This window comes from Meleagris gallopavo, chromosome 4 (genome assembly GCF_905368555.1).
Source record: "Meleagris gallopavo chromosome 4, MGAL_WU_HG_1.1, whole genome shotgun sequence".
NCBI lineage: Eukaryota > Metazoa > Chordata > Aves > Galliformes > Phasianidae > Meleagris > Meleagris gallopavo.
In genome coordinates, this window is record NC_139407.1 from 26,229,298 (window position 1) to 26,256,985 (window position 27,688).

Here is a 27,688-nt window from a genome sequence, read left to right on the forward strand (position 1 = left end):
TTTGACTGCACAATGATTTGTGTGTATTCATCACAGTCTGTCCAGCAGGACTTGTCTGTACACACAGAGGTAAATCATAGTGCAGTCTAGCATGAACAGTTCTGCAAGGAGTTCTCACTGTGTTGAGTTTTTTTTTATTAGTAGGTATATTTTTTTTTTATTCGTTCCCTTCTCGATTTTGAGTACCAAGTCCTCTTTAGCTGATGTCTGATTTGGCATATATTGTATCTTGAAAAGCAAACTGATTTGCCGTATTTAGGCAAATGTTATTTACTCAGGCATTTACTGTAAAGAATTGAAAACTGAGCTTGCTTTGCTCCAAGCTTGGAGTGGCATTTTGTCTGTTCCTCTTACTCCAGAAATCAAAATAGTCAGGGATAACTGATTTGGTTCTCATGGATGTTAATGGATTGGAAAGTTCCTCACTAACAAACTGAGGAATAAATATGCTGGTGTTCTTTCTGCCTTAGTAAAAGTAACCTTATACTTTCTTGGTTGATTTAATAGGCTGTGAAATCAGCAGTTCAGGCCATTACTGTAGGAGGAGTGGGTACATCTCAATTCAAGACAATTATTCCCTTGGCAACTGCTCCGAATGTTCAGCAGATTCAGGTACCTGGAAGCAAGTTCCATTATGTCAGACTTGTTACTGCCACAACAGCCAATGGTTCAACCCAGTCGGCCAGTCAGAATCCCAGTACGAATACACAGCCTCTCCAGCAGGGTAAGTGCTGGTGCTCATGTGTTATCTGAAGTTTTTCTTCTTTTTTCTAGTTTGCCTTTTGAGGGTTAAAATAGTTACGTAATAGAAATCTTTCCAAACTGAGAGATGTACTTGTTTGTGTGGTAAATTTTGAAAGGTTTCATTTCCTACTGTTAGCTCAGGTTTGTATACAGAAGGCCCCATCTATGACTTATGTGTATGACTTCTGGCAAGTCCTACATTTTCATGTTAAAAACGGGAAGCCATGACAGTCCACGTGTATCTTGGCAAAATGCTGCTGTGTTAAAATCCTTCAGTATAAAATGTGTTGGAAGTGCCAAATTTCTCTGCTGGTTTCTGTCCATGCTTTCTGAAGCTGCTATGGAATGAAGATGTAAAAACAAGCTGTGGTTTTGTAGTTTCCTCTTGGCAGAAGGAAATAGAGTCCAGAGGATCTCTGCATCTAAGTTGGTTTTTAAACCATTGCTATGAAACATGCATGTACACTTCTGTAAATAACTGCTTACATAGTATCTAATGCTTCTGTCTAAAAAGCACCTGTTAGTTTGGTCACTACTGTTAGTATACAGAGATTGTGTTTTTACTTTCTGTATATGTGCAAGTCTTGAGGTCTCAGCTGTGGACTGAGTGAATAACGTGTGTTGATCTGCTGTTGTCTTGTTACCAGCAAAGCCAGTGGTGGTAAATGCAACCCCAGTGCGGATGTCTGTTCCCATAGTGCCAGCACAGACTGTGAAACAGGTAAGCTCAGCATAAATGCATGTTACTGACTTATTTCAAATGGAAGGAAAAGTCCAATTCCAGCACAGTCATGAAATGTTCCATTAATACAAATGTATTCTGAAGGAATATTCTTCTTTCATAAAGTCTTACTTTGTTTCCAGGTGGTGCCCAAACCCATCAACCCAACTTCCCAAATAGTTACAACAAGCCAGCCCCAGCAAAGACTAATTATGCCAGCCACTCCACTGCCACAGATACAGCCCAACCTCACTAACCTGCCTCCAGGCACTGTACTGGCACCAGCACCTGGCACGGGAAATGTTGGCTATGCAGTCCTTCCAGCTCAGTATGTTACACAGGTATGGTCTTAATCCAGAGATAAAATAGCAGTGAAAGTTCTTGCTCCTCTGCAAGGTGTAAGGATTAGCTGTATTCTTTCTTAAAATCTAGTCAACAGTGACAATTGAAAAGGAGAATAAATAAAACCCGCTGCTCAAGACTGATTAGCCAGTCTTTTCAAACAAGGATTCTACCAGCATGTGGCATCAATGGTACCAGCCTTAATCTTTGGTTCCATTTTGGTTTTGTTAAAGCTGTAGTTTGTCATTTAAAAAAAAAAAAAAAAAAAAAAGACTAGTTCTTGTGTCCTTCCTATCCACTTCTCTTAAAGTAAATAATACCAACTTCTGCAAATTTTAAAATCTGTATTTACAAACATTATTTTCAGAACAGTATAAAAAACGCTACAAATCCTGTTGAGCATACTTCAATTTCTTTCATGTTACCCTGTGTAATACGTGTAACTTTTGTGTTTCGTTAGCTACAGCAATCATCATATGTATCTATAGCAAGCAACACTGGCTTCACTGGGACATCCAGTATCCAGTCCCAAGCACGGCTACCATTCAATGGGTGAGTATTTTACAAAGAGGGATGAGGAGAGTGGGGGGAGGGAAGACAGCAACAAAACCACTGCATACAGGCTGCTGAACTTGCTGCTGCTTTCAGCACTGTTGGGGTGGTGGATTTTTTTCTGAATTTTGTGTGGTGTCGAAAGAAATAAAGCATACTGCGTTGAGGTTACCACCTCTGACTAAAAGAGATGCATCTAGCTAACAGTTGAGCCGTTCTCTTGATCAAAGCCTTCCCTCTTGTAGCAGAATGTTGACCTGAAGGTTCCCCTGGTGCTTGTTCCTCATCTTGCATCAATTTCTGGGAGCTACAAGCTATTTCTTGGCATTGCTAGAAAGATGTGCTTAGCAAAACAGGAGCATCTAGCTTAGCATGCACTAGAATCTAACCGAGCAGCAAAATGCAACTGAAACCTGAAAAGGATCCTAGCAGTAGGCTTAAAGTTCTTTTCAGTCTTGTGTTTTTCTTCAAAAGATGAAAATAACAGCTAACGTGGATTATTTTCTCTGTGCTGAGCCAGCTGCTGTAGTTGTTGTTTTGTATTATTGTTTGCTGGAAACTGTGTACATTAAGGTGCTTTTTGATGCTGCAACCAAAGCTAATCCCTAATCCAGCTACAGCTATTCAAATGATTGGGTTTGATTTAATCTCCAGAAATGTGCAGTAATTGCTGGATAAGGATTGAATGCATCTCATCAAAAGAGATTAATGACACAAAATCCTAGTTTTTAAGAGCAGTTAAAGCCTACATTTGATATAAAATTCACCTTTAAACCTAAGGCAATATTTTGGCTTGCTTGCCCATTGTTTCTGGATTTACTCTTTTATTTTGTTCCAGCTTGTACAAAGATGAAGATATGATCCTGTTCTATGAACCTTTTTTTGGACCTAGTCCCCTTATATAGAGAGAAGTTCTAAGGAAACTTTCTCTGACTGCACATTGCAGTTAAGGTGTATCCTCTAGCTTTAAACTTCATTCATACAGATATACAGACAGATTTGCAGTGAATAACCAGCTCTTTCTCAATTGGAAAAGCACTGTATATAATGGTCACTTACTGTCAGCCAAAAACCTAATAGAAAGGGAACATGAAGGTTTTTCAGTTTGTATTATGACCCACTTACTTGAATTTAAACTAGGAAGAAACTGATCAAACTATGTATAAATAGATGCCTTTTTTTTTCCTCCTATAGAATAATTCCTTCTGAATCTGCAAATCGGCCCCGAAAGCCTTGCAATTGTACAAAGTCTTTATGTTTGAAATTGTAAGTACATCTTGTTTTTTTTATCCTTATTTTTGACACTGTATTTATCCCAAGAATCAAAAGATGTTTTTAAGTATGTAAGAAATGTTACATCTGTCTTCTAACATAAAGTTACTGTTGACATTGATGGGATGTTGCCATGCATGTGTCATTGTGCAGCTTATGTGAGCTGTATAGACCCTACCATGTCATAGACTTCTAACCTTGCACCCTTGTGTTTCATAGAGCCAATTCTGCTCAGCAGCTGGAGTTGCATTTTTGCTGTTAGTGACATTACGTTCAACAGAATCACCAGTGCATGTCTACTATACTTTCGCAAATCCTATGAAAAATGGTACACAATATGAAGTTCATAGTAAAATAGGGCTGTTTACTTGTTTTTTGTTTTGTTATGTTTCAGGAGGGGGAAGCAGTGTTTTAAACACTCAAATAGGCTAGTGATTCTTAAGTCAAAGGCTTGGTCATCTTCTTAAGATATATATATATTTTTTTACTGTTCCATTTAGTGTTTGTAACAAGTTGACATAAAACATCTTAAGTTTAGGAGTTGCTTTTTTGTTGTTTTTAACCTAAATAGAGTCAGTATACAGATCTCTGTACAATAAATATCAGGTGGAAATATTAACCTGTGCTTTCATGAGAGTTAGACAAAGAAGAAAAAAATCAGTGGTGTGCTTCTCAAAGGAAAATGATTCAATGGTATCTGAGCCTCCTTTAAGGAACTGTTAATTTTTTTCATTTTGGGTTTGTTTCCATGTAACAGACCCCACACTGTGTTGGGGTGTTCCCTGTACTTCCTAGTCTCAAAACTGTCTGCTTCATAAGAGGCAGGATAAACAGGAAGAGGTTTAGCTGTGCTGTTGTTTACTCTTAGATTCGTTTTACAACATACATGCCTGTTGCCTTCATGATCCCTAACATATTTTAGTCTGGCTCCTGAATGCTCTGGAAACTGGGAGAGTAATGAACACAGACTCTCAGCAGAACTAGAATATCAACTGAATGGAATCAGCAATTTCCATCAGCTATTGTTGAAAGTGGTACTAGGAGGATAGAAGCCTGCCAGAGTTTCTGATGGCTCAAAACCATGCTTGAGCTGAGGATGAATGTGGTGTGCTTCCATGTATCAGGCCTGTGGGGTGATATCCAGTGGGACCCTGGTTTTGGCAGACGGTAACACAGGTACATAAGAGACAAAGTAATGTGATAAGTCATTCCAGTCAGTATTTCACTGCTTCTTATTTACATCCTTGACCTTTTAAAAAGTCTTAAATAACTACAGCTTTGTCCTCATTCAGATCCTTTCCATAATTACCTGTGCTTCAGAGCCTATGCAGTGTACCACTTGCTGATCTTCTGTCCCTGCTTTTGCGGACTGCAACACTTCACAGCTGAAAACAGCTTATGGGCAAAATTACACACAGGAAAACAAAAAGACTGACTGCTGTGTTAATGATGTGCATGTTAGTTTGCCTTTTACTTGATAGTCCAATCAGTTGTTCTGTTTTGGCTTATGGGAGCTCTGGAGGCTGTTTTGAACTGGCTGGGTCAGGTTATGCCTATAAGGTGGCTGCAGCAGAGCAGCTCTTGGTGTAGAACAGTCATCCAAGTAGTGCTGTGGAACAAAAACCCGCTAGCTTCTCCTGCTGCTGTGAACATTTGAGTTTTGCCAACATCAGCTTAAGACAGATACTCTTGAGCTGTATGCCCTTACTTTGCAAAATAGACCTGCACTGGGAGATTTAGTCCTGGGTGTGAGGCTTGTACCACTTGTTCATGTGGAGCCTGGCACAAGATGACCTAGACCTTTATTGGTGTGTGTCATCAGACTAGAAATCTCTGTGCTGCTATTGGTAGTGGTCGTGCTTGTTAATGCTTTCTGTATCTTCCATTTCAGGTATTGTGATTGCTTTGCAAACGGTGAATTTTGCAATAACTGCAACTGTACAAATTGTTACAACAACCTGGACCATGAAAATGATAGACAAAAAGCAATAAAGGTAGGAAGTCTTTTTTTCCTAGTTTGGAGGTTGTTGAAATGAAGAGCATGTTCCATTCATATAGAACTTAGCATGTTTCTGAGTGGAATTGTGATGGGAAAACTGGCTGTGTAGGCTGCCTCTGAAGATAGTTATGATCAAAGAAGTTGCTTGTGCCTTCTGAATTCAGATGGATGTTTAACACCCTAATCTCCTCCCACTTGTGCAAGGTGTAAGCTGTTGCATCGCACCTTTGATTTCTGTGCCCTCATATGCAGTGACTGACCCTTTGGGTCTGCATTGACAGGCTTGCCTTGACAGAAACCCTGAAGCCTTCAAGCCCAAAATAGGGAAAGGAAAGGAAGGAGAATCAGATCGGCGACACAGCAAAGGGTGTAACTGTAAACGCTCGGGATGTCTCAAAAACTACTGTGAGTGTTATGAGGTAAGAAGCATTATGTCATCCTAAAGGCTTCAGCTTTTTCCATTCAGTGCTGCAATGTCACTGTTGGGCTTTGTCTCTTCCTCTTTCCGAAACTCTGCCGTAACGGTTTTGGTTGATTTTTTTTTTTTTCTTTTTTTTTTCTACTGACAGTTTACATCTAGAAAGCTGTATGCATATTGCAGAGTTGTTCACTCCTGTCCTGAGCTTCAGTTTAAAACATGCAGCAACTCTGAACTCAGGCTTGGATTTGTCCTTAACTGAAGAGTAGTATTTTCTAAGAACTCTACAAATCTTACGGAAAGAAACATACAGCACCATGTCCCTAGGTGCTCTATTATATTGCAGCATTACACTGATTACACTGCAATAACTATCTAGGATGGATCATATCTGTGGAAGCCAAAGGCAAAAGTTTGATCAGTCTGCTGATGCAACACAGTTTGTGATGCAGGGATAATTGCAGATTGATCTCTCAAATAGTTTAACTGCTCAATTCTACTGAAAACAGCAGATTGGGAAAGAAGGGCATGAATGGGGAACTGTTGATTTGCAGCAGATGAAGCATAAATTCTGGGAAGGCATCTCACTTCAATAAGAATTTGAAGAGAAGACGGGGCTGCTTCTATTGGCTAATTAATAAGAGACTAAAACAAGATGACCCTTCTCCTATGGTTAATCATAAAGACTGTCTAAATTGCAGTGGTTTCTCATCTTCCCTTTGTTTCTTTCAGGCAAAAATCATGTGTTCTTCCATATGCAAATGTGTTGGCTGTAAAAATTTTGAAGAAAGCCCAGAACGAAAGACATTGATGCACTTAGCAGATGCTGCAGAAGTTAGGGTCCAGCAGCAGACTGCTGCGAAGACAAAGTTATCTTCACAGATCTCAGATCTCCTCACGAGGCCAGCACCAGCACTCAGCAGTGGTGGAGGGAAGTAAGTTAACACAGCCCTCAATTTTGCTTGGTTCTAATGTACTTTTTCTGATGCATGTGACAAGTATGTTCCTGTTATCTTTGAATGTTATCTTCATAAGCTGTAGGACCAGGAGTACTCAGGTGACTTTTGAAGTCTTTCTTAGAAGTCTTTTGTCTTCTATGAAATCTAGTGCATGCAAAGCTTGGCTGTATTCAAGCATGTAACTAAGCATTGTTTTTTTGTGGTTGTTATATGCTGCTAGAAAACGAGAAATACACATCCAATTACTGAATGCATATAAACTTCAGGCTGCCCATATAGTAAAAGCTCTGGGTAGTTTTTCTGCATACCTGGGCATTTCAAAATCTGTTTTGCAGCATACCTCGATGGCAGCAAGAACAAAGCAAAAATTGCCTACCTGTTCATTTGACTCAAACTGTAGCTTGTAGACTGCCTGTTAGAGTGAGTGGATGTTTTGTTTTGTTTCAGGCTGCCCTTCACGTTTGTAACCAAGGAGGTAGCCGATGCAACCTGTGAATGCCTTCTGGCACAGGCAGAGCAAGCTGAGAAGATGGGCAAGTCAAAAGCAGCAGCGGAGCGCATGATTCTGGAGGAGTTTGGACGCTGTTTGATGAGAGTTATTAACTCTGCAGGGAAGTCCAAAAGTGACCCTTGTGCCATGAACTGCTGACGTGTGCACATGAGCCACAAGGAAGCAAACTGAACAGAACACTTAAGGCACAGGGACACTTTGATTTGGAATAGAGGATTTAGTAACACTTGACAATTTGGTGCTTGTTTTAATTGACTTGCGGGAGATTAAACAGGAAATATTTTATAACAAGATTTAGAGCCTTTTAAGTCTTAGCTAAATTCTCTTCTACGTAAGATGACTCCTAAAGACACTTTTTCTTCCTGATGTACAGCTTTTAACTTGGGTTTCTTAAAAGAAAAAAAGAGTAGGTGTTTTCTTCCCTTTCCCCAAAAATAACTGCCTGAAGGGCATATATAAATTATTATAATATATTATTTACATAAAGTACATAAAGTTGTGTTGCTTTGTGCAGGAAAACACGTGATAACGGGAAAGATACTTAAGCAACAGGCCTGCAGTGAGGAGTATATGTGTATCTATTCAGTCGCTTCTGAAAGGAAATGTGTGAAAATCAGCATCTGAATGGAAGGTAGTACCTACATTTGAGACCTGACACAGCATAATCCCTTAGTGAGCAGAGCAGTATGAAATACACAGGTCACATACAGTGATTGCTTGCAGGTTTATTGTCAACAAGTGTTCGGGAACCTCACTAGAGTGGGCCCTGAGGAATTCTGAGGCAGTAGAATAAATGGAAAATTTTTTAGATGATCATGGATGAAAGCTCAATGTTTTGTTGTTTGGTTAGTTATTTTTAATGGAACTCAGAGGCTAAGATAGTGGTCCGCTCTTAAAAGTGAGGAAGAACAGCCATGTTGCAATGCTACTCTGTCTGCCTGTGCAGCAGGCAGATGTTGTTGCTTGGGTGAACCTTGGTATTCAGAGCTTTGCAGCAGCTCAGTCCTCTCTGCAGGTAATGCTGTGCAGGCTGTTGTGTTTTCAAGGATTAAGCTGTTTCCGTAGGAAGATACTTGAGCCTGAGTAGGTGAGGGTCAGTGAAGACAGGAGTGCTACAGTTGTCTTAATGAGGACTCAGGACAATCTGAATCTGAACTGACCTGCAAATGCAGGAGGAGATATTGTGTTCAGCCTGGTTGTGAGTCTTCATGGTGCTACTTGCAATTGTGGTGGTTTATTTAGCTTTTAAAGGTTTTGTGTTTTGGATTTGTTGGGTTTTTTTGAGGGCTGTTTAGAATGATGGAGAGCACAGTGATCAGAGAGGATGCTAGCACAGAATCAAGATTGCTGCTAAAACAGATGTATGGATCCTTTGGCTCAAAAACAAAAAGAAAGAAGGAAAGGGAGGAAAGTATACCAACAAAACACAAATCAAGGTAGAGCTGTATATAGAATAGGATGGGAATTTTCCAGTATTTGTTACAGGCAGTCTCAGATCACTTTTTTTGATAGTGGAACATCTTTGCAAAATCAATCTCATAGATTACTTACTAATGTGAATATCAATAACCATGTTTAATCACAGGCATTTTTAACAACTCTTTCTGTTCCCTAAACAATGTAGCTAATTTTTTTCCAAAAAGGATTTTATATCTTCATGTAAAACTGTAAACACAGAGAGATGCACCAGAGCTCTTCCTCCAGGTTTTCTAGCAGAGCCAAATGCCTACATGTGTGTGTGATGGCAAAAAGGTGGAAGGAGGCTTCTGCTCCCCCTAAAATGGCTTGGGGGCACGAAGGAGTGGAAGGTGGCCAGCAGCAATGGAGAGCCATCAGGTGGCTGTTGGAGACCAGATCTGGACTACTGGTCACTATCAGAAAGGCTCTGTCTGGTAGTAACATCTCCCTGAGTGTAAACTGCAAGTATATTAGTGCAAATCTCTGGAAAGGGAATCCATCCATCTCTTCTGTAAGTAAATGTCTGTTTTGTTTTTTTTTCTGTAACTAAGACTTGGGTTTATTAGAAGTCAATACAATAACTTCTTACATGTACAAGGGCTGCTCTGAAAGTAAGGCCTCCTACAATGTCAGAGGCAGATGTTAGTGGCGTGGCAGGAGAGGTTGAACCTTCCTGCCGACATTCTGTTGGGGCAGTCTGACAGAAGGGCATCTGACATGCAGGTACATATGAGGCAAAGGTGTGTCACTGAATTCCTCCGTGCAGGAAAAAATGGCATCCGTTGACATTCACCAACTCTTGCTGAATGTTGATGGAGACCAAGCAGTGGATGTGAGCACAGTGAGGTGGTTGTGCATTTTTAACAGTGGCGACTGGGGTCACCTCTGGTGCAGATTTTTACGAGTGTGGCATATGGGCTCTCGTTCATTGCTGGTGAAAATGTGTAGCTAAAAGTGGTGACTGAAAAAGTGTGTTGCAGCTAAGAATTTGCTCTATCAAATACTGTTACTGTGCTCTTTGTTTCAGTTTACGTGGAAATAAATGAGGCATTACTTCCAGAGCAACCTACATAGTGCAGATATTCAGTTTACTTCTAGTGACCTAATGTAGTATGTCCAGTAAGATTTGTATAAATGTAAATTAGTGTAAGTGAATAAAGTAATAACTACTTACATTATTTTTCAAACAGATTGCAATATGCCTTCTTTTGTTTAGACTTCAATCCATGTTAATTTTGTATATACTATGTGTCTTTCTCTAAATTGCACCTTTTGTGATGTGTATTTATATACAGTGTGCAGAAACTTGTGAAATTTAGATTACAGTTGTAATTATGTATGATGGCATTGCTTGAGAATATTTTGCTTCTAAAGACTTTGAAGGTGCAATCAAAAAGCTCTTAGTTTTTCAATTTGGTTTTGAGCAAGCTTTCTTCAATATTAAGCTGGGATTCTTCTCTTCCCTTTTCACTGGTGTAATATTGTACGGATTGGGTTTTGTACTTCCTTAGCCATTTGCATCAAACTGCTGGACAAGATTGACAGTCAAGCTCATGCAGTTGTGTGAAAATAATTGGGAACAGGACAAGGGTTCATTTTGTAGTTCTGTTTACATCTGAAAGTAGAAAAACTAAATTTATATTTACTAGACCTATTCAAAGAATACACTTTTCTATATTGTAAAAATAAAAGTCAGATAAATCACAAAGAAAATAAACATTTATACTATTCTGTAAATGTTTAGTACTGCCTTGACTTTCCAATACACGATTGAATCCTACCAGAGATAAACCATTGGTTATTAGTTACTTTCACACCTTGCCATGCATGGCATGTAACAATGCAGCTAGTGTTCTCTTGGCACTGTGAGATGGTATCAGGCCGCAGGAGCAGCCCTGGAGATGTGGCAGCAGCTCCAGTGAGTGTAGATTGCCACCATCTGCAGGAGGGGTGAAAAGGAGAAAAAGGAGGATGAGCAGAGCACAGGGAAAGCAGACGCAGTTTCATGTGATATTACATGAACTTGAAAATATATGTGATGACAAGGATGCAACAGAAGACTGAGAGAAGAAATTATGATATCAAAGTGATTTGAGTAAGTTTGTATGGACTCTAGAAATGCAGAGTGCTGGCACAAGTGTGGGTGCTTCAGAGATGGTGAACATCTGCATAGGGAGATGGTGCTGAGAAGAGAGACTGTGAACAGGCACAGTGGGGAAAATTCCCTGGCGATTACAAATACTCAACAGTTCCTCTGAAACCTGGCAGTTCCTGGAGTGTGAGAATAGCTAAAAGCATTTCTGCTGGGCAACAGCTGGTCTGCGTTTTGGGAAATGAATGTTTAATTTGTACAGGACTCCTATAGCAACTGTCAAGCTTACTTTGAATATCAGACGGCTTTCTTAGGCTATCTGGTAACTGCAACTTGTTTTTCTTTGTTTGTCTTCTAATAATGTACTCTGGCTCAGGCCTAATTCTGCTAAACCCTGGGAAACTTCAGCAGTGTTTTGAAAACTCCTTCATCAATATTTAAGTGAAGTGTAGAAGGATGGAAGAACTATGTTGGTCATGGGCACCACTGGAGGTCAGAGTCTCATTCTCATTTTTTGTCTACGAGCATCCCTTGGAGAGAAGGCTCAGTCTGCGTCAGGCAAGACAGACTCACTCTGATGTAAACAGGAAGTGGTAGCAGGCAACTATCCAGCCAAAAAAAAAATATGCAGCAAGGAAGTGCCTGCTCCCCTATGACTCATCTCATCTTGTGGCTGGAGGTTTAGGCAGTGCAAATATTCTAACTCAAGTGCAGTAAGATGCAGATTAACCAATCATAGGGATTCTGGAAGCGTTTTCTAGTTGACCCAAAAAAATGCATACATATGACGGGAGATGTTTTCCTGCAAAATGTATTCTAGCTGAAACGGTTTTGTGGCAGTTAGTGATGGCTTTTTGCATGGGTAATCAGACTGGAAAGCTGGAGAGTTGTGTGGGAAAATCTACACTCCTATTTCCATGGATGCAACCTCTGTTCTGTGTAGCAAAAAGTGAGCAGTGCAATGAGTTACATGAAATTCCTGTTAGAGGTAAAACACAGCATACCAACGCACCTTCCTCACCACAATACTGAATTGACTGAAGAAACCTGGCCTATTGCTTTGTTCAAGGGAAACAGTGTCTAAGGATGAGACAGACCTGTCTTGCAGCTCAGGGAGCAAAATAAGATGGAATGCCAGCTCTAAGATGAAGGGTTGTGCACAGTGACGGGGGATCTCTGGGGGCCATGTATGGGACCTGACACACTCCGCTTGCTGCAGCGTGCCTGTACATAGATGTGTGGTGCTCCTGCACAAGTGATGAAGTAGCACTGCCCTTGTGCCTTGAATGACAACTGTTTGTTTCATGTCCATTACCTCGTTTGTGAGACACGTGGGTTTAGCTTTGCAGTTGCTGTAGTCTTCTCTTCACCAAGTTTTAGACTTAAGAACAGCTTGCATGCCTGGCTCATCAGATCTATGTACAACTCAAGTCCCATTTTGTTTCCATATGATTTATTTCCATTTTTAAGCATTTTCCCTTTAGAGTCTCTCCGTTCCAGCTGATTTTATCGCAGATCTGTTAATGGTAAAATTGAGTTAGCAGCACACCAATCCCCTGCCCCTTGCAAATATGGATGTGTCTTCTCTCCTACCACGAGTGCTCACAGCACTACACTAGCCAGCATCAGGAGCAGACACCATGCTGTCCCTTGCCACCTGCCCGGGCATTTTAAGCAACTGCTCCCTATCCTGATTTGCCCTGAGTTGCAGAAAATATGTGGCTGCTTCACAGGGCTGCTAGATGGACTTCCTTGCTTTGCCTACTCAAACTGGGGTCAGAACATTCACGGTGTCCCAAGTCATCACTCGTCAAGACTAGTTTTGCCTGGCAAATTATGGAAAGACACCATGTGGTTTTCTGGTGCCTATTGCATGGATCTGGCCACTGAGCCTCAATGGAGAACAGCAATAAATATTCATGATCCTGCATGGGTTTGGCTTGACCAACAGCTACTTAGCTGTGATAGGAACAAATGCTTTCCCTTCGCTCTCTTCAATCTGTGCCTGCCACAGTGGTAACTGAAGTTCAATTTTTGGGCTTGGTTTGTTCTGATGTTTAAGTAATGCTCTGCTATTCCCTTCACTAAAATTGTGTAGTGATTGTCAGTGTGCAATTCCCCTCAAATAAATGCTCAGAAAAAGTGGGGAAGAGGTGATTTTGTCCTAGAAGCTCATGGAAAATTTTCTGTTCTAGGGACAAATAATGTAACTTGGAGTTCTTGTTGTCATCTCCCAATTGTCTGTGCCTGCTCAGGACTTGTTCAGAAATGTATGCCACATGGTGCACGCTTGCTGAGGGCAGGCTTAGTCCATGTAACTTCTTGATATAGAGCACTGCTCCACACCTTAGCCGGCTCCCATCTGACTCAAAGAGGGATGCAACACAAGCCTCACATCGCAAGCTGGAGGCTAGCTGCTCAGCAACTAAGCCTGCAGCAAAGGTGATGCTCTGCTTGTACAGCGATAGGTCTGTAAGTGCATTGCTCAGAGGAGAGTCACGCAAAAGAAGGCCAGCACAAGGGAGCTCTGCTGCCAGCATCCGCCTGTGAGCTGGGTTATACTGAGAACAAATGCTACCAAGGGTAAGGTCTGTCCTGTGAGACAAGTCCAAGCTACTTGTATTTGCTGTGCTGTGCAGAGTGTCTGGCTCCAGGCTGCAGCCAGCCAGCACTTTGCGGTAGGCAGCCTGAAACATGGCACAGGTGGGGTTCCCACTGCCAGTGCTGCAGGCTTGCTGGAGAGCCCAGAGAAACTGCTCCAACGGGTCAAGGCTGAAGGCAGAGGTCAGGAAGCGTTGGGAAGGAGCACCCTCTTGAAGCACAGGGTTGCTGTAAAGCCACTTGAGGCTCTCAGCATTGAGCAAAAAACTCAGAAAGCCCAGTCTGCGTTTGCTCTTAATAATGTATCTCCCTGTAGAGTCTGTTAAGGTAACAAAGAAGCTCTTAGCTTCATGGAAGAGGGGGCTGATTTTGTTATAATTTCCGGCTGGCAAAGGCCCCTTCAGTCCATTGCCATGAAATACATTGCACAGACGACTCATCATACGCAGAAACTTGACAGTACCACCACAGTTCTGAAATGAGGCCAGGCCCAGCTTCTGGAGGTGCTCCAGTGCATCAGCAACACCCTCACTGAACAACTGGGCAGCGAGGTTGACCTCTAGCTGGTAGGTCTCTTCACGCTCTGGATGGCATGACCTGCGCCCTAACAGCTTTTTCTCCTGTAAAGTTGCCAGCTCCACCACATGCTGCCACTGCACAGTGTCACTGAGCCACTGTATCTTCTGGAAGTATTGCAGTGTGTTCTTTATCAACTGGAGAGCATGACAAACATCAAAGAAGTATGCAATGCAGTGAGCGGAGCTGGGTGGGTGATGGAAAGCGCAGCGGATCCTTTGGGGGTTGATCCTGATCCCCAGAGCTCTTGCTGTCTCAGCCCCGCATGCGGTGGCACCCGATGTCACGGCCAGCACTGTGACACCAATGTTGTTCAGCTTACTGATGGCCTGACGAAGCAGCTGAGCCAGCAGGCAACCAGTCACGCTGCTCACAAAGAAGTAGCCAAGGGGAGCCCTCCAAGGGCTTGAGATACCGGCTGCCATAACAACTACCGCTTCTGAGGCCAGCGGAGCTTCATCAGCATCAAGGCTGCCTGCTCCCAAGTCAATAAAGCCGGTCAGACGCTGGGTCTGCCGGTCCCACTCCTGGCACTTCTGCAGGGACATATCCTGTACCATCAGGGTACAGTAGCAGTAGGCCTGTTCCCCTCTCTCCACCTTTTCTTGAAGCTGGAGGAACATATCATTGCTGAAGCCTGGAGCTGCAGCATCGTTAGACAGCCAGCTGGAAAAAAAAGGAGCATGTGGTTAGGGGATGTGCTTCTGAGAAAACTGAAGCAACAGCCAGCACAGTTCAGCACTTTATAAAAACTGTCAGGCACGTAAAGAGCTGCATTGCAGACTCAGCCAGCACACAGTGAGCTGAAACATGTGTTTCTTTCTCATAGCCCAGTGATGGAAAGTCAAACAGAATTTTTAATGTGGAAATAACAAAGTGGGTTCCTGCCTCTAAAGTGGAGATTAGGACAACAGAAAAAGGAAACTGAGCAGAGTACCATGGAGCACTGCAATGGCCCAGCAAAGCCAAGCTTCTCTCCACAGCATGCACTTTCTCCATGCTGCAAACCTTAATCTGGTTGAGAAGATCTTGGAGCTTAATCCTACTCTGCTCAGTCCATCGTGTCCCCTGGCCCTACTCTTAGGGCAGGTCTGTGGAGATGCCAGGGACTTTCTTCAACGTTTATGTTGTGCACTGTTACTTCGCCCCTTGCTAATGCCTCTGGCTGCACTACAGGTTATGGATTCTCAGCCCATGCACTTACTTGCAAAGAGTTATGCAACTCAGTTGTATGCTTTGGAAATGTCTCCCATAAATTAGAATCAGATGCTTCCAAGTTCTCAGCTACTTCCCTCAATCCTTATGTGGCAAGGTAAGAAAACCCAAGCCTCCATCCTGTCTGCTTGGTGCATTCCTTCCCTTCCTCAAGTTCTCTTCACATCTCTTCCTTTTTCCAAAAAACTAGTCCTTGGTTTTTTACGTTAAATATTTTTGCTTTCTGTGGACGCTGCCCTGTCCAACTCTCTGGGCTGCTGGAGCAGTACAGCAGGTGCTTGCTTAGCTCTTGCTTCTATTTAAGGGCCATTACTCACAGTCCTCTTCCTGCCTATAAGTGGCAAATCCCTCCCTTCTCTCACGTCTACGCTCTGAATTCTAAGAGCACAGACTGAACAGTATTTCTGTGCCTGTGTGTCAAAGTGGGGTCAGAGGACCTCAGCCTTCTTGTGGTCCTCTGTTTCTGCTACACCACGTACATCCCCCACAGCATCCAAGGTCCTTAAATTAAGCTTCTGTCACATCAATACAGGGGGGAGAGCGCTTTGGAGCTCAGCAGGTTCCCTGGAATTGCTCACGCAGGGGTTGTGCTGCATACACAACCCCTCACCCCGCACACAGAGAGGCTGGGAGCAGACTTGCTTGATCAGGCTGGCGGGATGCGGCAGGGGGAAAACCTTCCTCAGCTGCTCGTAGGCGGCACGGTGGCAGAGGTGCAGCAGGCAGGCGAACTGTCTCATGGCAGAGCAGTACTCGGCAGGCCGCCTCCAGCGCCGGGCACCACGGGGCAGATCTGCTCACAAACACAACACCGAGAGAGCGGGCAGCAAGGAGCCGGGGGGCAGCGGGGAGCAGGGCCGGACCCTACCTGGAAACAGCGCCCGCAGCACCCGCAGCGCGGCCCGCGGCAACCCGCGGCGCGCCGCCAGCTTCCGGACGGGCCCACAGAGGCGGCGAGGGCCGGCCGCGGGCGAGGCCGGCCCTGCCCCGCTGCGGCTGTACGTATGGTCCTGGCTCCGCAGCGCGCTCCGCAGCGGCACTTTCCGCGGGTGGCCGCGGGGCGGCTCCTAGGGCGGAACGGCGGCCGTTAGCGACGGCTGGCGGTAGTTAGCGGCGGTCGGGAGCCGTTACAACCCCTCTCCCTCAACGCACCGCCAGGGGGAAGCGGGAGGGCACGGCCCCCCGCCGCAGCTTGCGCCGCAGCCCGTAGCGTTCGAAGTCGGCCTCGGCGAAGTGCCGCGAGCAGAGGATGGCCCCGGGCCCGGGGCTCCAGGCCCGCCGGCTTCGCGGGTCCAGCCGGTTGACGGCGCGGATCCACTCGCGGCGCTGCGCGGCGTCCACCGGGAACCTGCGGGTGGAGAGGGGTCGGCAGGGCAGGAAGCGCCGGAGGCTGCAACCCGCCGCCCGCACTCACTGGTGGAAGGAGATGCCGCGCTCCCGGCTCCGCCCGTTGTCGCGAGCGCTGCAGCCCAGCGCCGAGCAGCTCCGCGTCATGGCGGCCTCATCGCGCGCAGTCGGCCCGCGCTCATTGGACGTCTCTTCCCGCCCGCCCTCCTGTTCTTTATCGCTATTGGCTCTTCGGCTTTTCCCCCGGAAGTGGAATTGGAGAGACGGCGCCACACTTCCGCCTCGCTGCGACGTGCACACAGAAGGGAGACGTCTCGGACACCAATCAGCGGTGCCTGTGGGAAACAAAGCAACCAATGGCGAGCAGTAATCCTAGCGACCAATAGCGGTGCCGCTTCCGCCTTCTTTATATAGCGGGGCGAGGAGCGGGAGGTCTTCTTCTCGCCGCGCGGTGTTGGGTGGTGCTTGTGGCTGCGTGGCTGAGCGATGCCCGGCGGCAGGGCCGTAATCAACGGGCGCTCGGCCTTGCGGCACCATAGGGTTGAAGCATCACCTTCTCCCAGCACGGTGCTCGCTTGTTGAACAGCGTGGGGGACGCAGCCGGCGGCCCGGCTCGCGGTGAGAGGTCAGCTGCGCCCCCTCAGAGTTTAAAGTAAGAAAATAACCGTCAGAAAGGGGCGCCCTGGGCTCGGTGCGAGGCGGGGCCCCGTCCGATGATGAACCTCAGTGCTGTTCACATCCTGACACGCCGTGACGAGCACTATCGAGCTGAGGACGGGCGGCCCCGCTCCCCCCGCACGGCGGTTCCGGCCCGCCTAATCTCCGTCTCTCCCCTTTCCCTAGGTCCCGGCCCTGAGCGGAGCCCGCGGGAGGTCCGCACTTCTCCGCCCCGCGTTGGGAGAGGCGAAGCTCCGCCCGCTGCCGCCCGGAAGGCGCCGGGAGCGCCCGGAAGCGGGAGGCGGCGCCGCGGCTGCCACGTTGGAGCGGGCCGGGAGCGGGTGAACGCCGGGCCGGGGCTGGAGTGTGAGTTGAGCTCTCAGTCATTGGGGTTTTTAGCCTCGTTTGTTGTCCGAAATGAAGCGTACGTGCCCGCCGGTAGCCGCTCGTTAATTGGGCTCGGGGCCACCCGCCGCCCGAAGGGTCGTTCTGAGGAAAAAGGCTCCGTTCTGTAGGGGAAGGGTGCCTTCTCGTCTCTTCCTGCATTTAATCGTTGTTTTTATCTTTCCAGCAAAATGAAACTGAAAGAGATTGATCTCACTGCCATGCAGGCATGGAGTCCTGCCCAGCAGCACCCCATTTACCTGGCCACTGGTGAGTTTTGGGTGGCTATTGCCGAGCGGTCGCAGTTGGAGGTTAGCTGTTAGCTTGTGCTTGGAAGACTGGATATCGTTGTACAGTTCCTCTGGGGCATGGGAAGGCTGACACTCCTAGAGCTTTTCTTGATGCTGGTGAAGAAACTCCACTGCAGGGATCCTTGGATAGAATTGCATAGAAACACACTAAATAATCAATTCAGAAAAACTGGTTCTGTCTCAGGGTCCTTTCTGTAAGGACAATGATTTTAATGTCCCTTCTTGTGCTGATCTGCTGTACAATATTTCTTTCTCATTGGTAATCGTGTTCCTTTGCAGGCACATCAGCCCAGCAGTTGGATGCGAGTTTCAGCACAAATGCTTCCCTGGAAATATTTGAGTTGGACTTGTCAGATCCTTCACTGGACATGAAGTCGTGTGCTGTTATTTCCTCCTCTCACAGGTAGCAGTGGGGCTGTCAGCAAGCAGTAGTGGGGGCTGCTGTGTATGGTATGTGCCGAAAAGACCATTGCATAATGTTTGACTGTAGCTGTTTAGTAGAGTGGCACCTAGGTGCTTTTGCTGTTGGGGACAGCTCAAGTGTCACTGTGAAGGCAATAAACTGGGACTCTCAGGTGCTGCAGGCAGCTTGTGCACTCCCTGATGTTAGTTGTGATGTTAGCTGGGAGGTGTGGATGTGTCTTTTGACCCCAGGGAGCCTCTGGCATTCCTCAGAAAACAGAAAGAAAGATGTAACTGTGGAAACAATCCATTTTTCAAACTGGCACATCTAGTTTGGCATGTAGGTGATTTGGGAGGATTAATCTGTCGCAGCAGACTGGTTCATGTCTTGTGTACGGTGTCATACATCCCTGTGCAGCTGAGAAGCCATGCTCTTGCCCTCACAGCCTTGGGTAGTTTTCAACTCTTTACCCTGCGCTCCTCTGAAGTGTTACTGCTCTCATCTAAGCGCCACGTGTCCTCCTGCACTGTGCTTGCAGAAGCTCTCCAGTAGCCACAGCAGTGGTTGCTACACGTCACAGTGGAAGTGCAGGATAAGTAGAGAAGAGGGTGACTATTTTCATCACTTGGAGCAGATCCAAGATCCAAGCAGACTTTTTCATATGAGCTTCAGGGGTAACATAACTAACTGTGGTGACTTGAAACTGTGAGTGGAGCCGCAGGCAATTATAGCAATTCCCCAGTATGTCTGAGTGACCTCTGGTACTTGCAGAGAAGCAATTGCTGTCTCCCACACCTCTGATATGAATGGAAATAATCTTAGCTTCATTCTCTATTATCCACTTCACATCAGTAATTTCAAGACCTAACAGTATCAGACAGTTTTACCTAGTGCAATTTCCTGGGTTTGTAGAAGTTTGGTAAGCAGATGCAGAGGGATTGAAATGAGGACTGTCTTTGTACACAGTGAAACAGAGGCTCTGTTTACAGATGCCTTTCTGATTTGAGTTAACGGCTGTTGCAGTGGCTTTGCAGGAGGAAACACGAAGTATTATGCTGCTAGCTTTGATCTGTGTCATCTCTGTAGCGATAATTCCCCTGGCTGCTGCTGTGGCTTGCCCATCGCTGCCCTGCAGTCATTGCTTTTGTAATATGTGGGGAGGTGAGGAAGAGCCAGCAGAGCCACAAACTGTGCCTGAAGGCCTGAGCTGTGGGCAGAGCTGCTGTTAATGCTCTTTACTGATCCACTGAGGGCAGAGTGAGGAGTTTGAAGCTGGAATTTTTCCTTTTCTAACCATTTTGAAATACAACTGATACTTTTCAGAGCTTGCTGACTGGCATTTGCTTTACTGGTTTTTTCAAAACACGCTTCTTACGGCCAGCATGCTGTACTTCTTTATGAGTGCTTCCTTTGGTGAATGTTTGACTTTGCCCCCAGAAAATGGTTTACAAATTAAAATGGCTGGATGGAGAAACACACAAAAGATGAATCTGGTAACAGCTTCTGTTAGTTGTCCTCCTATGGAAAATTTCTGGCTGCTGTTAATAGAACCATATCTTGGAAAGAGCAAAGTGCAAAAGCAAAATGATTGCATGATTAATTCCAGTCTTTGTTCCTCAGCCTTTTCTGCTTTCTTTTAGGATACTTAAAACCTGCTGAATGTTGCTGATGGTGTGATACTACTAATCCTCTGACAACCTGTTGATCACTCTATTTCTTCCACCCTTGCATAGTTACATGCAGAATTACAGAAGTCAGGGTACCCAGATAAAGGGTTTGCCTGATATCATAAGGTAGCTCATCAACGCTTTGCAGTCAATGTAGGTTTGCTTTCTGCTTGCATAACACCTGTGATGTGATAGTATGTTGTTAATGTAGAAGAAAACTATGCTTTACATGGTTGAATACCCAGGAATGCCGTCTTGCTTATTCAACAAGTTTGATCTGAAGGAAATACATGTGGGTTGTTTGGTTGGGTTTTTTTTTGTGCAGTGACACAGAAGCTTGAAAGTGTTTTTGGTGTATTTGATTCCTTTAATTCAGCTTGGGGAAATAGATAGCAATCCAAGTGACGCATTTCTGATGTAAATCACGTGCTGAACATCGAGTACTACAGATGGAATATTTGCACTCCAAGGAGCACTGATGAGGGAAAGGTTTTGGAGTTCTTTTCCAGCTCCATCTTCTTTTTCTCCCTCGTACAAACAGCTGCCTACGGATAGCAGAGGCTCACCTCCAGGCTTATGGCTCATATTATGGCGATGGATGGCTGCAGCCTGTGTCTGTCTGTCTTGCAGGTACCACAAGCTGATCTGGGGGCCGCACAGCATGACTGCAGGTGAGAGCGTCTCCGGAGTCCTGATTGCCGGGGGTGAGAATGGGAATGTCATTCTGTATGACCCAGCCAAAATCTTAGTTGGAAACAGTGAAGCAATAATTGCTCAGAAAGACAAGCACACGGGACCAGTGAGAGCACTTGATGTCAACATGTTTCAGGTGAGTTTTCAGTTGTTGTTTATCGTGGGCAATCATGGATGAGTGGCCTGTTTTAACAGATCGTTGCCATAAATGTACCTGTGTCTTGTTTTGGTCCTGACAACAATGACTCTCAGAGGTATGATTTACCAGAGGGTCGTTAGTTAGGGTAGTATGGCTAAGTCATGGTTGGACTCGGGGATCTTTAAGGTCTTTTCCAACTTGAGTGATTCTATGATTCTGTGACTTAAATCTGGCCTTTGTGTGTATTTATTAGGAAAAATCCGTCCTATTGCTGCCATCTCAGCATGAGGAATGAAAGACTTGGAGGTGGCCAGATAATCGCTTTCCCTTGTCAGTTGATGTTGTCAATTTATTATATAACTTTAGCTCTGTTTTAGTAGAGGTGGTTTTCCGTGTTGTTTTAGTCAGTCTTCATTTTTAGTTCCCATGGGCTGTGCATATATTGTTCTTATCACACAAAATATTTCTGTGCTTTTGCTCTTGCTTCTGGTGTCACTGTTTTTAGATTTTTACGTCCTGTGGAGGTGGAGTAAGGCTATTAGCAGCTCAAAACATTGTCACTTGAAAAAGGGAGTCAAAGCAGATACACTGTGGTGTGGTGTTTTGAGGCAGAAGAACTCAAGATCAGCAAGCTTTTCTCACTTGCTGATGAGAATTTAGTTCCTCCTAGATACAGTGGGTCAGTTTTTTCTCAGCCCTCGCCAGCTGCATGAGAACTGAGTTGATTTTGTTCCTGTCTGTACAGTTACTTTTAGCAAGGCCATCCTTTGTTCATTGTGTCTTCTCTGAAGAGCTTCCTCTCTCTTTGTCTGTTATGAAGTCAGGATTTGCATGTCAGCAGCTGTAGGATGTTATCAAAGGGTTCTCCATGCCACTAACCCATGTCTCACCGCCTGGAATTTGTCATGCTGGCCAAAGGATTGGGCTGGATGCTCAAGTGCCTTGTTCCCTCCAGCCAGCCCTGCCCTGGGGCAAAGTGCTGCAGCAGGGAAGCTGCAGTGCTGCTTCCCTGTCTGCTCCATCCTAGAAATGTCAGCGCTGGGCCTTCTGCGGCTGTAGCCTCCTCACGTGTTCCTCCACAGCATGGCAGACACTCAGTGAAACAGAAATCTTGTTAGTAGCACACTGGTCTGATTTGGTGTAGGGATTTCTTTTACCGACTCGGAATTATCTGCAATCTCCAGTGTTGCTGCTTTTCCCTTAAGCTGCTCTGTGTGAAGTGAAGGCTGTATCCTGAGCTTGTATGAGAAATTGGCACGGGTTTGTCCATCTGATGCCTCCCAGCAGCTAAGACTGCAAAAGCTGGTGCTGAAAATACTCTTACCATCTTTTAATGTGTCTTACAGACTAATCTGGTGGCCTCTGGTGCTAATGAGTCTGAAATCTATATCTGGGACTTGAATAATTTTGCCACACCGATGACTCCAGGAGCAAAGACTCAGGTACTAGATTGGTATTCATGAAATGCTGCAGAATAAACTAACAAAAAACGTGAATGTTTACTTAGGTTGTGAGCTTATTAAAACTGACAGCTTTGAAGCTGTCTGGGGGTGGGGGGGAAATATTTAATTTTAACTTGATTAGCTGTTAATTGCAACTAGCAATGAGCTGCATTTCTGGTAATGTTAGTTACAGTCCTTGTGATAAAACAAATATTTTCATACTAATATAAGTAAAACCAAGTTCCTTTGCTGCATATTGTACTTGAGCAGCTTTAGTTTGTTTTCATGTGGTCATTTTGAAGGAAGCTTGCTTTTGTTAAGGATTCCTGTACAGGATTTTCTGTTTTGGGTGGTCTGCTTTTAAGCTGTGCAATCGTTTAGTCCACGTGCTTATTGACATTTGGGAATGCAGTGCAACAAGAAGGGCTGGGTTAGCATTGCTTTTCCGTTCTGTGGGGAGGAAGTAGAAAAGCTAACAAACTTTCTGCACTCTTTGAGACCTCATTTTGGAAAGGGTGTGACAAGCTGTGCTGTTTGTGTGACAGCCTCTTGAGGACATCAGCTGCATTGCATGGAACAGACAAGTCCAGCACATCCTGGCCTCTGCCAGCCCCAGCGGACGAGCTACTGTGTGGGATCTTAGGAAGAATGAACCCATCATCAAAGTCAGTGACCACAACAACAGGGTGAGTTAGCTCTGGCACAGCTGCGTGGGTACTTACAGGGAAGTGCTGGTGACTTGCATGTCACTGGCAGAGCTTGACAAGGATGGGTCTTGGTGATGGAACACCACGGAATAGTTTTACCCGTGAGCTGATTGCCCCTACTCCCATATGCTTAAAGCCATCATACCTTCTTCCATGCTGTCAGTAGAGAAAAGAGCCTGTTTAGCTTGTGGAGAGTGAAATATTTGTCTGATTTGTTATAAATATAAGTGAGTATTACTGTAAAAAAAACATGGAAGATGTAACAAGTTCAGGATGAAATTTACATATGTGTGCTCCTGATCAGCTGCTTGGTCACTGCACTCCTGCTCAGATAAGTTTCCTAATTTCATATTTTACGTATCTGTTCCTTGACATAATAGCAGTACAGTAAGTTGTTTTCATTGTATAATTGTAATGCTATGATGGAGTGTTCATGTGATGATAGCCTCTGCCTAACAATGGCTTTTATTAAAATGCCAATAAATACTGTAGTGGAAAAAAAAATCTGTACAGTTGCTTTTACAGTATTTTTGGATTAAAACAGTTATGAACAAGAGAGCCTTCAAACCTCACTCCAAGTCTCGCTCATGGAGTTGAGGACAGTATCCCAGTCTGAGTGCAGCCAGAGGCAACATCCAGGAGCACGGCTGCAAATTGGCATCTTCCTTGAGACTGTGTTTTCCTTGCAAATCTACCTAGACTGGTGGGCTTCTGTCCTTTAGCACTGTATGGTTACCCTGTGCTGTGGCACGATGTTATCCTTCAGATGCACTGTTCGGGCCTGGCCTGGCACCCTGATGTTGCTACCCAGATGGTTTTGGCTTCGGAGGACGACAGGTTACCTGTGATTCAGATGTGGGACCTTAGATTTACTTCCTCACCACTGCGTGTTTTGGAAAGCCATACGAGGTACAAGACTGCTGCTCTGTAATGTTGACTCTGTTGATGACTATAGCAGTTAGTACATCTCACTTTTTGTGTAGTTTCCTATGAATGCTTGCTTAGTTGAAGCCACTTTCCAGCAGCAAGCAGCGTTGGATACTGCTGGGTGGAAGGGAACGGGCCTCACATTAAAAAATAAATTCCCCTTTAAAGTTTTTGGATTGCAGGATTAGCAGTAGCTTGGTTTACGTAAAGAGCAGCAGTGTCTCTGTTGCAGCTACCACCAAAACTGCTGCCAGTGGCTCAGCTGATACAAATCTGCTAATAAACTGTCAGACTTGATAGTCACTGCTCCTACCTATCAGTTTGCATAAAATGTGTTAATGATGGTACAGGCAATTGAACCATTTGAGTGGATTGGTATCCATGTTTGCATATAGAAGTGTTGAATTTAATTTTCATGTATAGTGACTGTACCTTTACAGCTACTCATGCAAAAGATAGAAAGCATCTTTTCCAATATATCAAATGCTGATATAACACTGAGAACTCCTGTCTTCCCCACTCCTTCCTGTTAGGACATTTTGGCATAGACTGCTAGCTACTGTAGCAACTTGCTTAAAAACACGCTTTATCACCATTTTGCATTTATATTAATCTGTTACTTGGTTGTGACTTCTCACACAGGGGTATATTGGCCATTGCTTGGAGTATGGCAGATTCAGAGCTGCTACTTAGCTGTGGGAAGGATGCCAAAATACTGTGTTCAAACCCTAACACAGGCGAGGTACTGTATGCACACCACTTACTAAAAACTGTTTGTTTGGAGGTGTCGTGGTGTTATGTAAAGTAGTAATTTAAGAGCAGTTGATCTTTTTCCAAGCACTTTCACTAATTTTTGCAATACAGACTTCTTGCCTGCCGTGTGGGCAAGATAATTCTGCAGAATGGGGAGAGATGTTGTCAAAATTCAGGCTTGGCTGCAGAAGTGCAAAAGCTCTGCAAGGCAAAAGGTAGGGTGGCAGATGTGTGATCCAAGTTGGATTCTGAGCTGGGAAGCTCTACATTTGGATGACTCATACTGCATATTTTGATTTAAAATAAAAGCATTTTCCTGGGAGACAGCAAGGCAGCTACCACTTGCTCCCTTCAGCAAAAATTTAGTAGGCAAGCAAAGAAAAATTTTTCTTCATGGTTAAATGTCTCTTGTAGCTGTAAACTGTCTGTTCTGGGCCAGGAGAAACTGCTGGGAACACAAGTTTTCATTTTCCCAGTTATCCCCCAGAACAGGCTGCCTTTGGAGTCTGGCTGTGTTCCCATGTTTTCTGAATGAGTTAGCATGACTTCCAGCAGCTCGTTGCAATGCACAGAGAGCCAAGTCAGTAGCTGTACACACAGCACAGACATACACTGTCTGCTTAGCTGATCATGTTTGGAATAAACAGAAAAATCAATGGGAATAGGAGATAAAGCAGTGGTGTGTGGTATTGGATTGTCACGTCCTGCTCACTGTCAGTGTGCGTGGGTGATGTGGGGGCTGCTGGGGAGCAAGAAGAGCAGCTTCATCTCACACACGGGAAAGTTGTTGCTGCTGCTCATGGTATTTCATATATGCTCTGATGTGCCGGACTTGTTTTTGCTGCCCAGGTGCTGTATGAGTTGCCCACAAACATGCAGTGGTGCTTTGATATCCAGTGGTGTCCCAGAAACCCTGCCATCTTCTCTGCAGCTTCGTTCGATGGACGGATCAGCACTTACTCTATCATGGGAGGCAGCACAGATGGTTTGAGGCAGAAACACGTTGACCAGGTACTGAGAAGCATGCAGCTAAGGAAGAGGTTAGAAAGAGGATAAAGCGTGGGTTTGTGGGTAGCCTTTGGAGGATGTTCCAACTGTATGGTTGCAGGAGTGCTAATCCGCTGTGGGAAAAAAAAAAGAAATAGTTCAGTTTGTTGGAGATGATGTCTAACTCTAGGGTTTTTTTCTACCCCCTTTTGTTTCCAAAGCTTTCATCCTCATTTGGGAACCTTGATCCATTTGGTACAGGACAGCCTCTCCCACCCCTGCAGCTTCCCCAGCAGACTGCACCACAGAGTGTTGTTCTACCCCTAAAGAAACCCCCCAGGTGGATCCGGCGACCTGTGGGAGCGTCGTTCTCAGTGAGTAGGGATCATGTCTGGGTATGGCTGGCCACGCAGGAGGGAGATAGGTAGTGGTGGCACCTGCAAAGCATGTGTGGAAGAGGGGAATTTGTCATTGTGCTCCACCTCATGAGAGTGTGCCCTGTTTGCTGGAGCGATGGGAGATGCTCACAAATAAGCATCTGGACTGGGCACTTGGGATAGCATGCCAGCAAAAGCATGACAAAAATGCTTGGAGAAAGAAATCGGGAGGCATTGTGTTGCCCAGAGGCACTTCTTTCTGTCTTGGAACTTGTGTAGTGTTTGCTTTGAATAAACAAATATATTATTGGAAGGGAGTTGGGCAGCTAGCTGAGATTTCAGTGCAATTTGTAGGCATTATGTGGCTCAGTGTGGAGAAAGGTAACTAGGTAAGCTCTGATGGAAGGTTGCAGGAGCCCCTGAAACAGCACACAGACCCAGGCTCCTTTCTGGTTGTCGAAGTTGCAGAGAAGCTGTATGAGAGGCAGGCAAGGCCTTGCTTTTCGTGAGAGTGGAGTCACTTGCTCTTCAACTCCAACAGTGCCTTGCTTTCTTGACTCTGAGGCTGTTTCCCAAGAGAATTCATGAAGAATTTTAGGCAGGCAGTCTACTTGAAATGGATTTCTGTGCCAAAATACTGCTTTTATTTTCATCAGCGTGTCTACTTATTCATCATCTCATCCACAAATTAAATGCAGCTTTTCTCCTGTCAAATAGAAGCAATATTGCCTAGCCACTGACTATGTATAAAATGATGTATCATTTTATAACAGTTTATTTCCTTGTCCTAGTTTTCCAGCTTGTCAGCCTTTTTCTTGGCCATGCTTTTTGTAATACTTTGGTCTGGCCTATGTCAGCTAACTTTAAGCTATCAAATGAAATAATATTATAAGTACCACTTAAAGTTTTTTTTTCTCTTCCTTTCTGTTGATTTTCTTTCTTTCTAAATGTTGATTCAATTCACTGCCCATCTCTCAGTACTTTGAATTTGCAAACAAGCTGCAAACAAGGCTACACAGGATATTTAAGCATCTATTTAATGATGCATAGGGCTTTTTAGTGTGTTGTGGGCTAACCCTAGTATGCTCCTGAGCCTCTCGTACCTGTTCACTGGCTCTCCTGCAGTTGGAATGGGATACAGGATCAAAAGGATAAAAGTGAGGAAACTCATGAATTGAGATAAAGACAGTTTAATAGGTAAATCAAAAGCTGCATGTGGAAGCAAAGGAGAAAGAGGAATTCATTCATCACTTCCTACTGGCATGCAGATGTTCAGGCATTGAGGAAGGGCTTCATCATGCATAATGGATGTTTGTGAAGAGAAATGCCATAACTCAGAATGTCCCCCACTTCCTCCACTCCTTTCTGGAGAGGGAGCTTGAGAAACAGGAGACTCTGATGTGGTGTAACTGTCATCTAGCAACAGCTAAAACA

At 44.8% G+C, this 27,688-nt stretch overlaps 3 protein-coding genes across 30 annotated transcripts in view; 2 read left to right on the forward strand and 1 right to left on the reverse strand.

Annotated features, from left to right (window-relative positions):
- LIN54 (lin-54 DREAM MuvB core complex component) overlaps positions 1-10,713 on the forward strand; it is a 38,641-nt gene extending 27,928 nt beyond the window's left edge. For all 5 annotated transcript variants that reach the window (XM_085222575.1, XM_085222574.1, XM_085222578.1 and 2 more), the window contains 9 exons: positions 508-724; positions 1,392-1,465; positions 1,609-1,806; positions 2,268-2,359; positions 3,554-3,625; positions 5,523-5,625; positions 5,912-6,049; positions 6,781-6,983; positions 7,455-10,713. In XM_085222575.1, the coding sequence (XP_085078701.1) occupies positions 508-724; positions 1,392-1,465; positions 1,609-1,806; positions 2,268-2,359; positions 3,554-3,625; positions 5,523-5,625; positions 5,912-6,049; positions 6,781-6,983; positions 7,455-7,656 (1,299 nt within the window). In that variant the 3' untranslated portion in view covers positions 7,657-10,713. The remainder of the gene's footprint in view (positions 1-507; positions 725-1,391; positions 1,466-1,608; positions 1,807-2,267; positions 2,360-3,553; positions 3,626-5,522; positions 5,626-5,911; positions 6,050-6,780; positions 6,984-7,454) is intronic.
- A 2,295-nt stretch (positions 10,714-13,008) lies between these two features.
- On the reverse strand, positions 13,009-17,029 carry THAP9 (THAP domain containing 9). Its single transcript, XM_085222579.1, has 5 exons — positions 16,875-17,029; positions 16,613-16,808; positions 16,329-16,527; positions 16,103-16,253; positions 13,009-14,911 (listed from the first exon to the last, which is right to left on the reverse strand). The coding sequence occupies exons 1-5, from the start codon at positions 16,952-16,954 to the stop codon at positions 13,153-13,155; spliced, it is 2,385 nt and encodes a 794-aa protein (XP_085078705.1). The 5' UTR covers positions 16,955-17,029; the 3' UTR covers positions 13,009-13,152.
- Positions 17,030-17,223: 194 nt separating this feature from the next.
- SEC31A (SEC31 homolog A, COPII component) overlaps positions 17,224-27,688 on the forward strand; it is a 34,282-nt gene continuing 23,817 nt past the window's right edge. For 10 of the 24 annotated variants that reach the window (XM_085222557.1, XM_085222561.1, XM_085222568.1 and 7 more), the window contains exons 1-11: positions 17,226-17,459; positions 17,651-17,830; positions 18,036-18,118; positions 18,439-18,562; positions 20,860-21,058; positions 22,408-22,503; positions 23,049-23,189; positions 23,977-24,119; positions 24,780-24,879; positions 25,740-25,901; positions 26,099-26,251. In XM_085222557.1, the coding sequence (XP_085078683.1) occupies positions 18,040-18,118; positions 18,439-18,562; positions 20,860-21,058; positions 22,408-22,503; positions 23,049-23,189; positions 23,977-24,119; positions 24,780-24,879; positions 25,740-25,901; positions 26,099-26,251 (1,197 nt within the window). In that variant the 5' untranslated portion in view covers positions 17,226-17,459; positions 17,651-17,830; positions 18,036-18,039. Of the gene's footprint in view, positions 17,460-17,650; positions 17,831-18,035; positions 18,119-18,438; positions 18,563-20,859; positions 21,059-22,407; positions 22,504-23,048; positions 23,190-23,976; positions 24,120-24,779; positions 24,880-25,739; positions 25,902-26,098; positions 26,252-27,688 lie in introns of all 24 variants that reach the window. The other 14 variants (XM_085222549.1, XM_085222550.1, XM_085222552.1 and 11 more) reach the window with 3 other exon arrangements.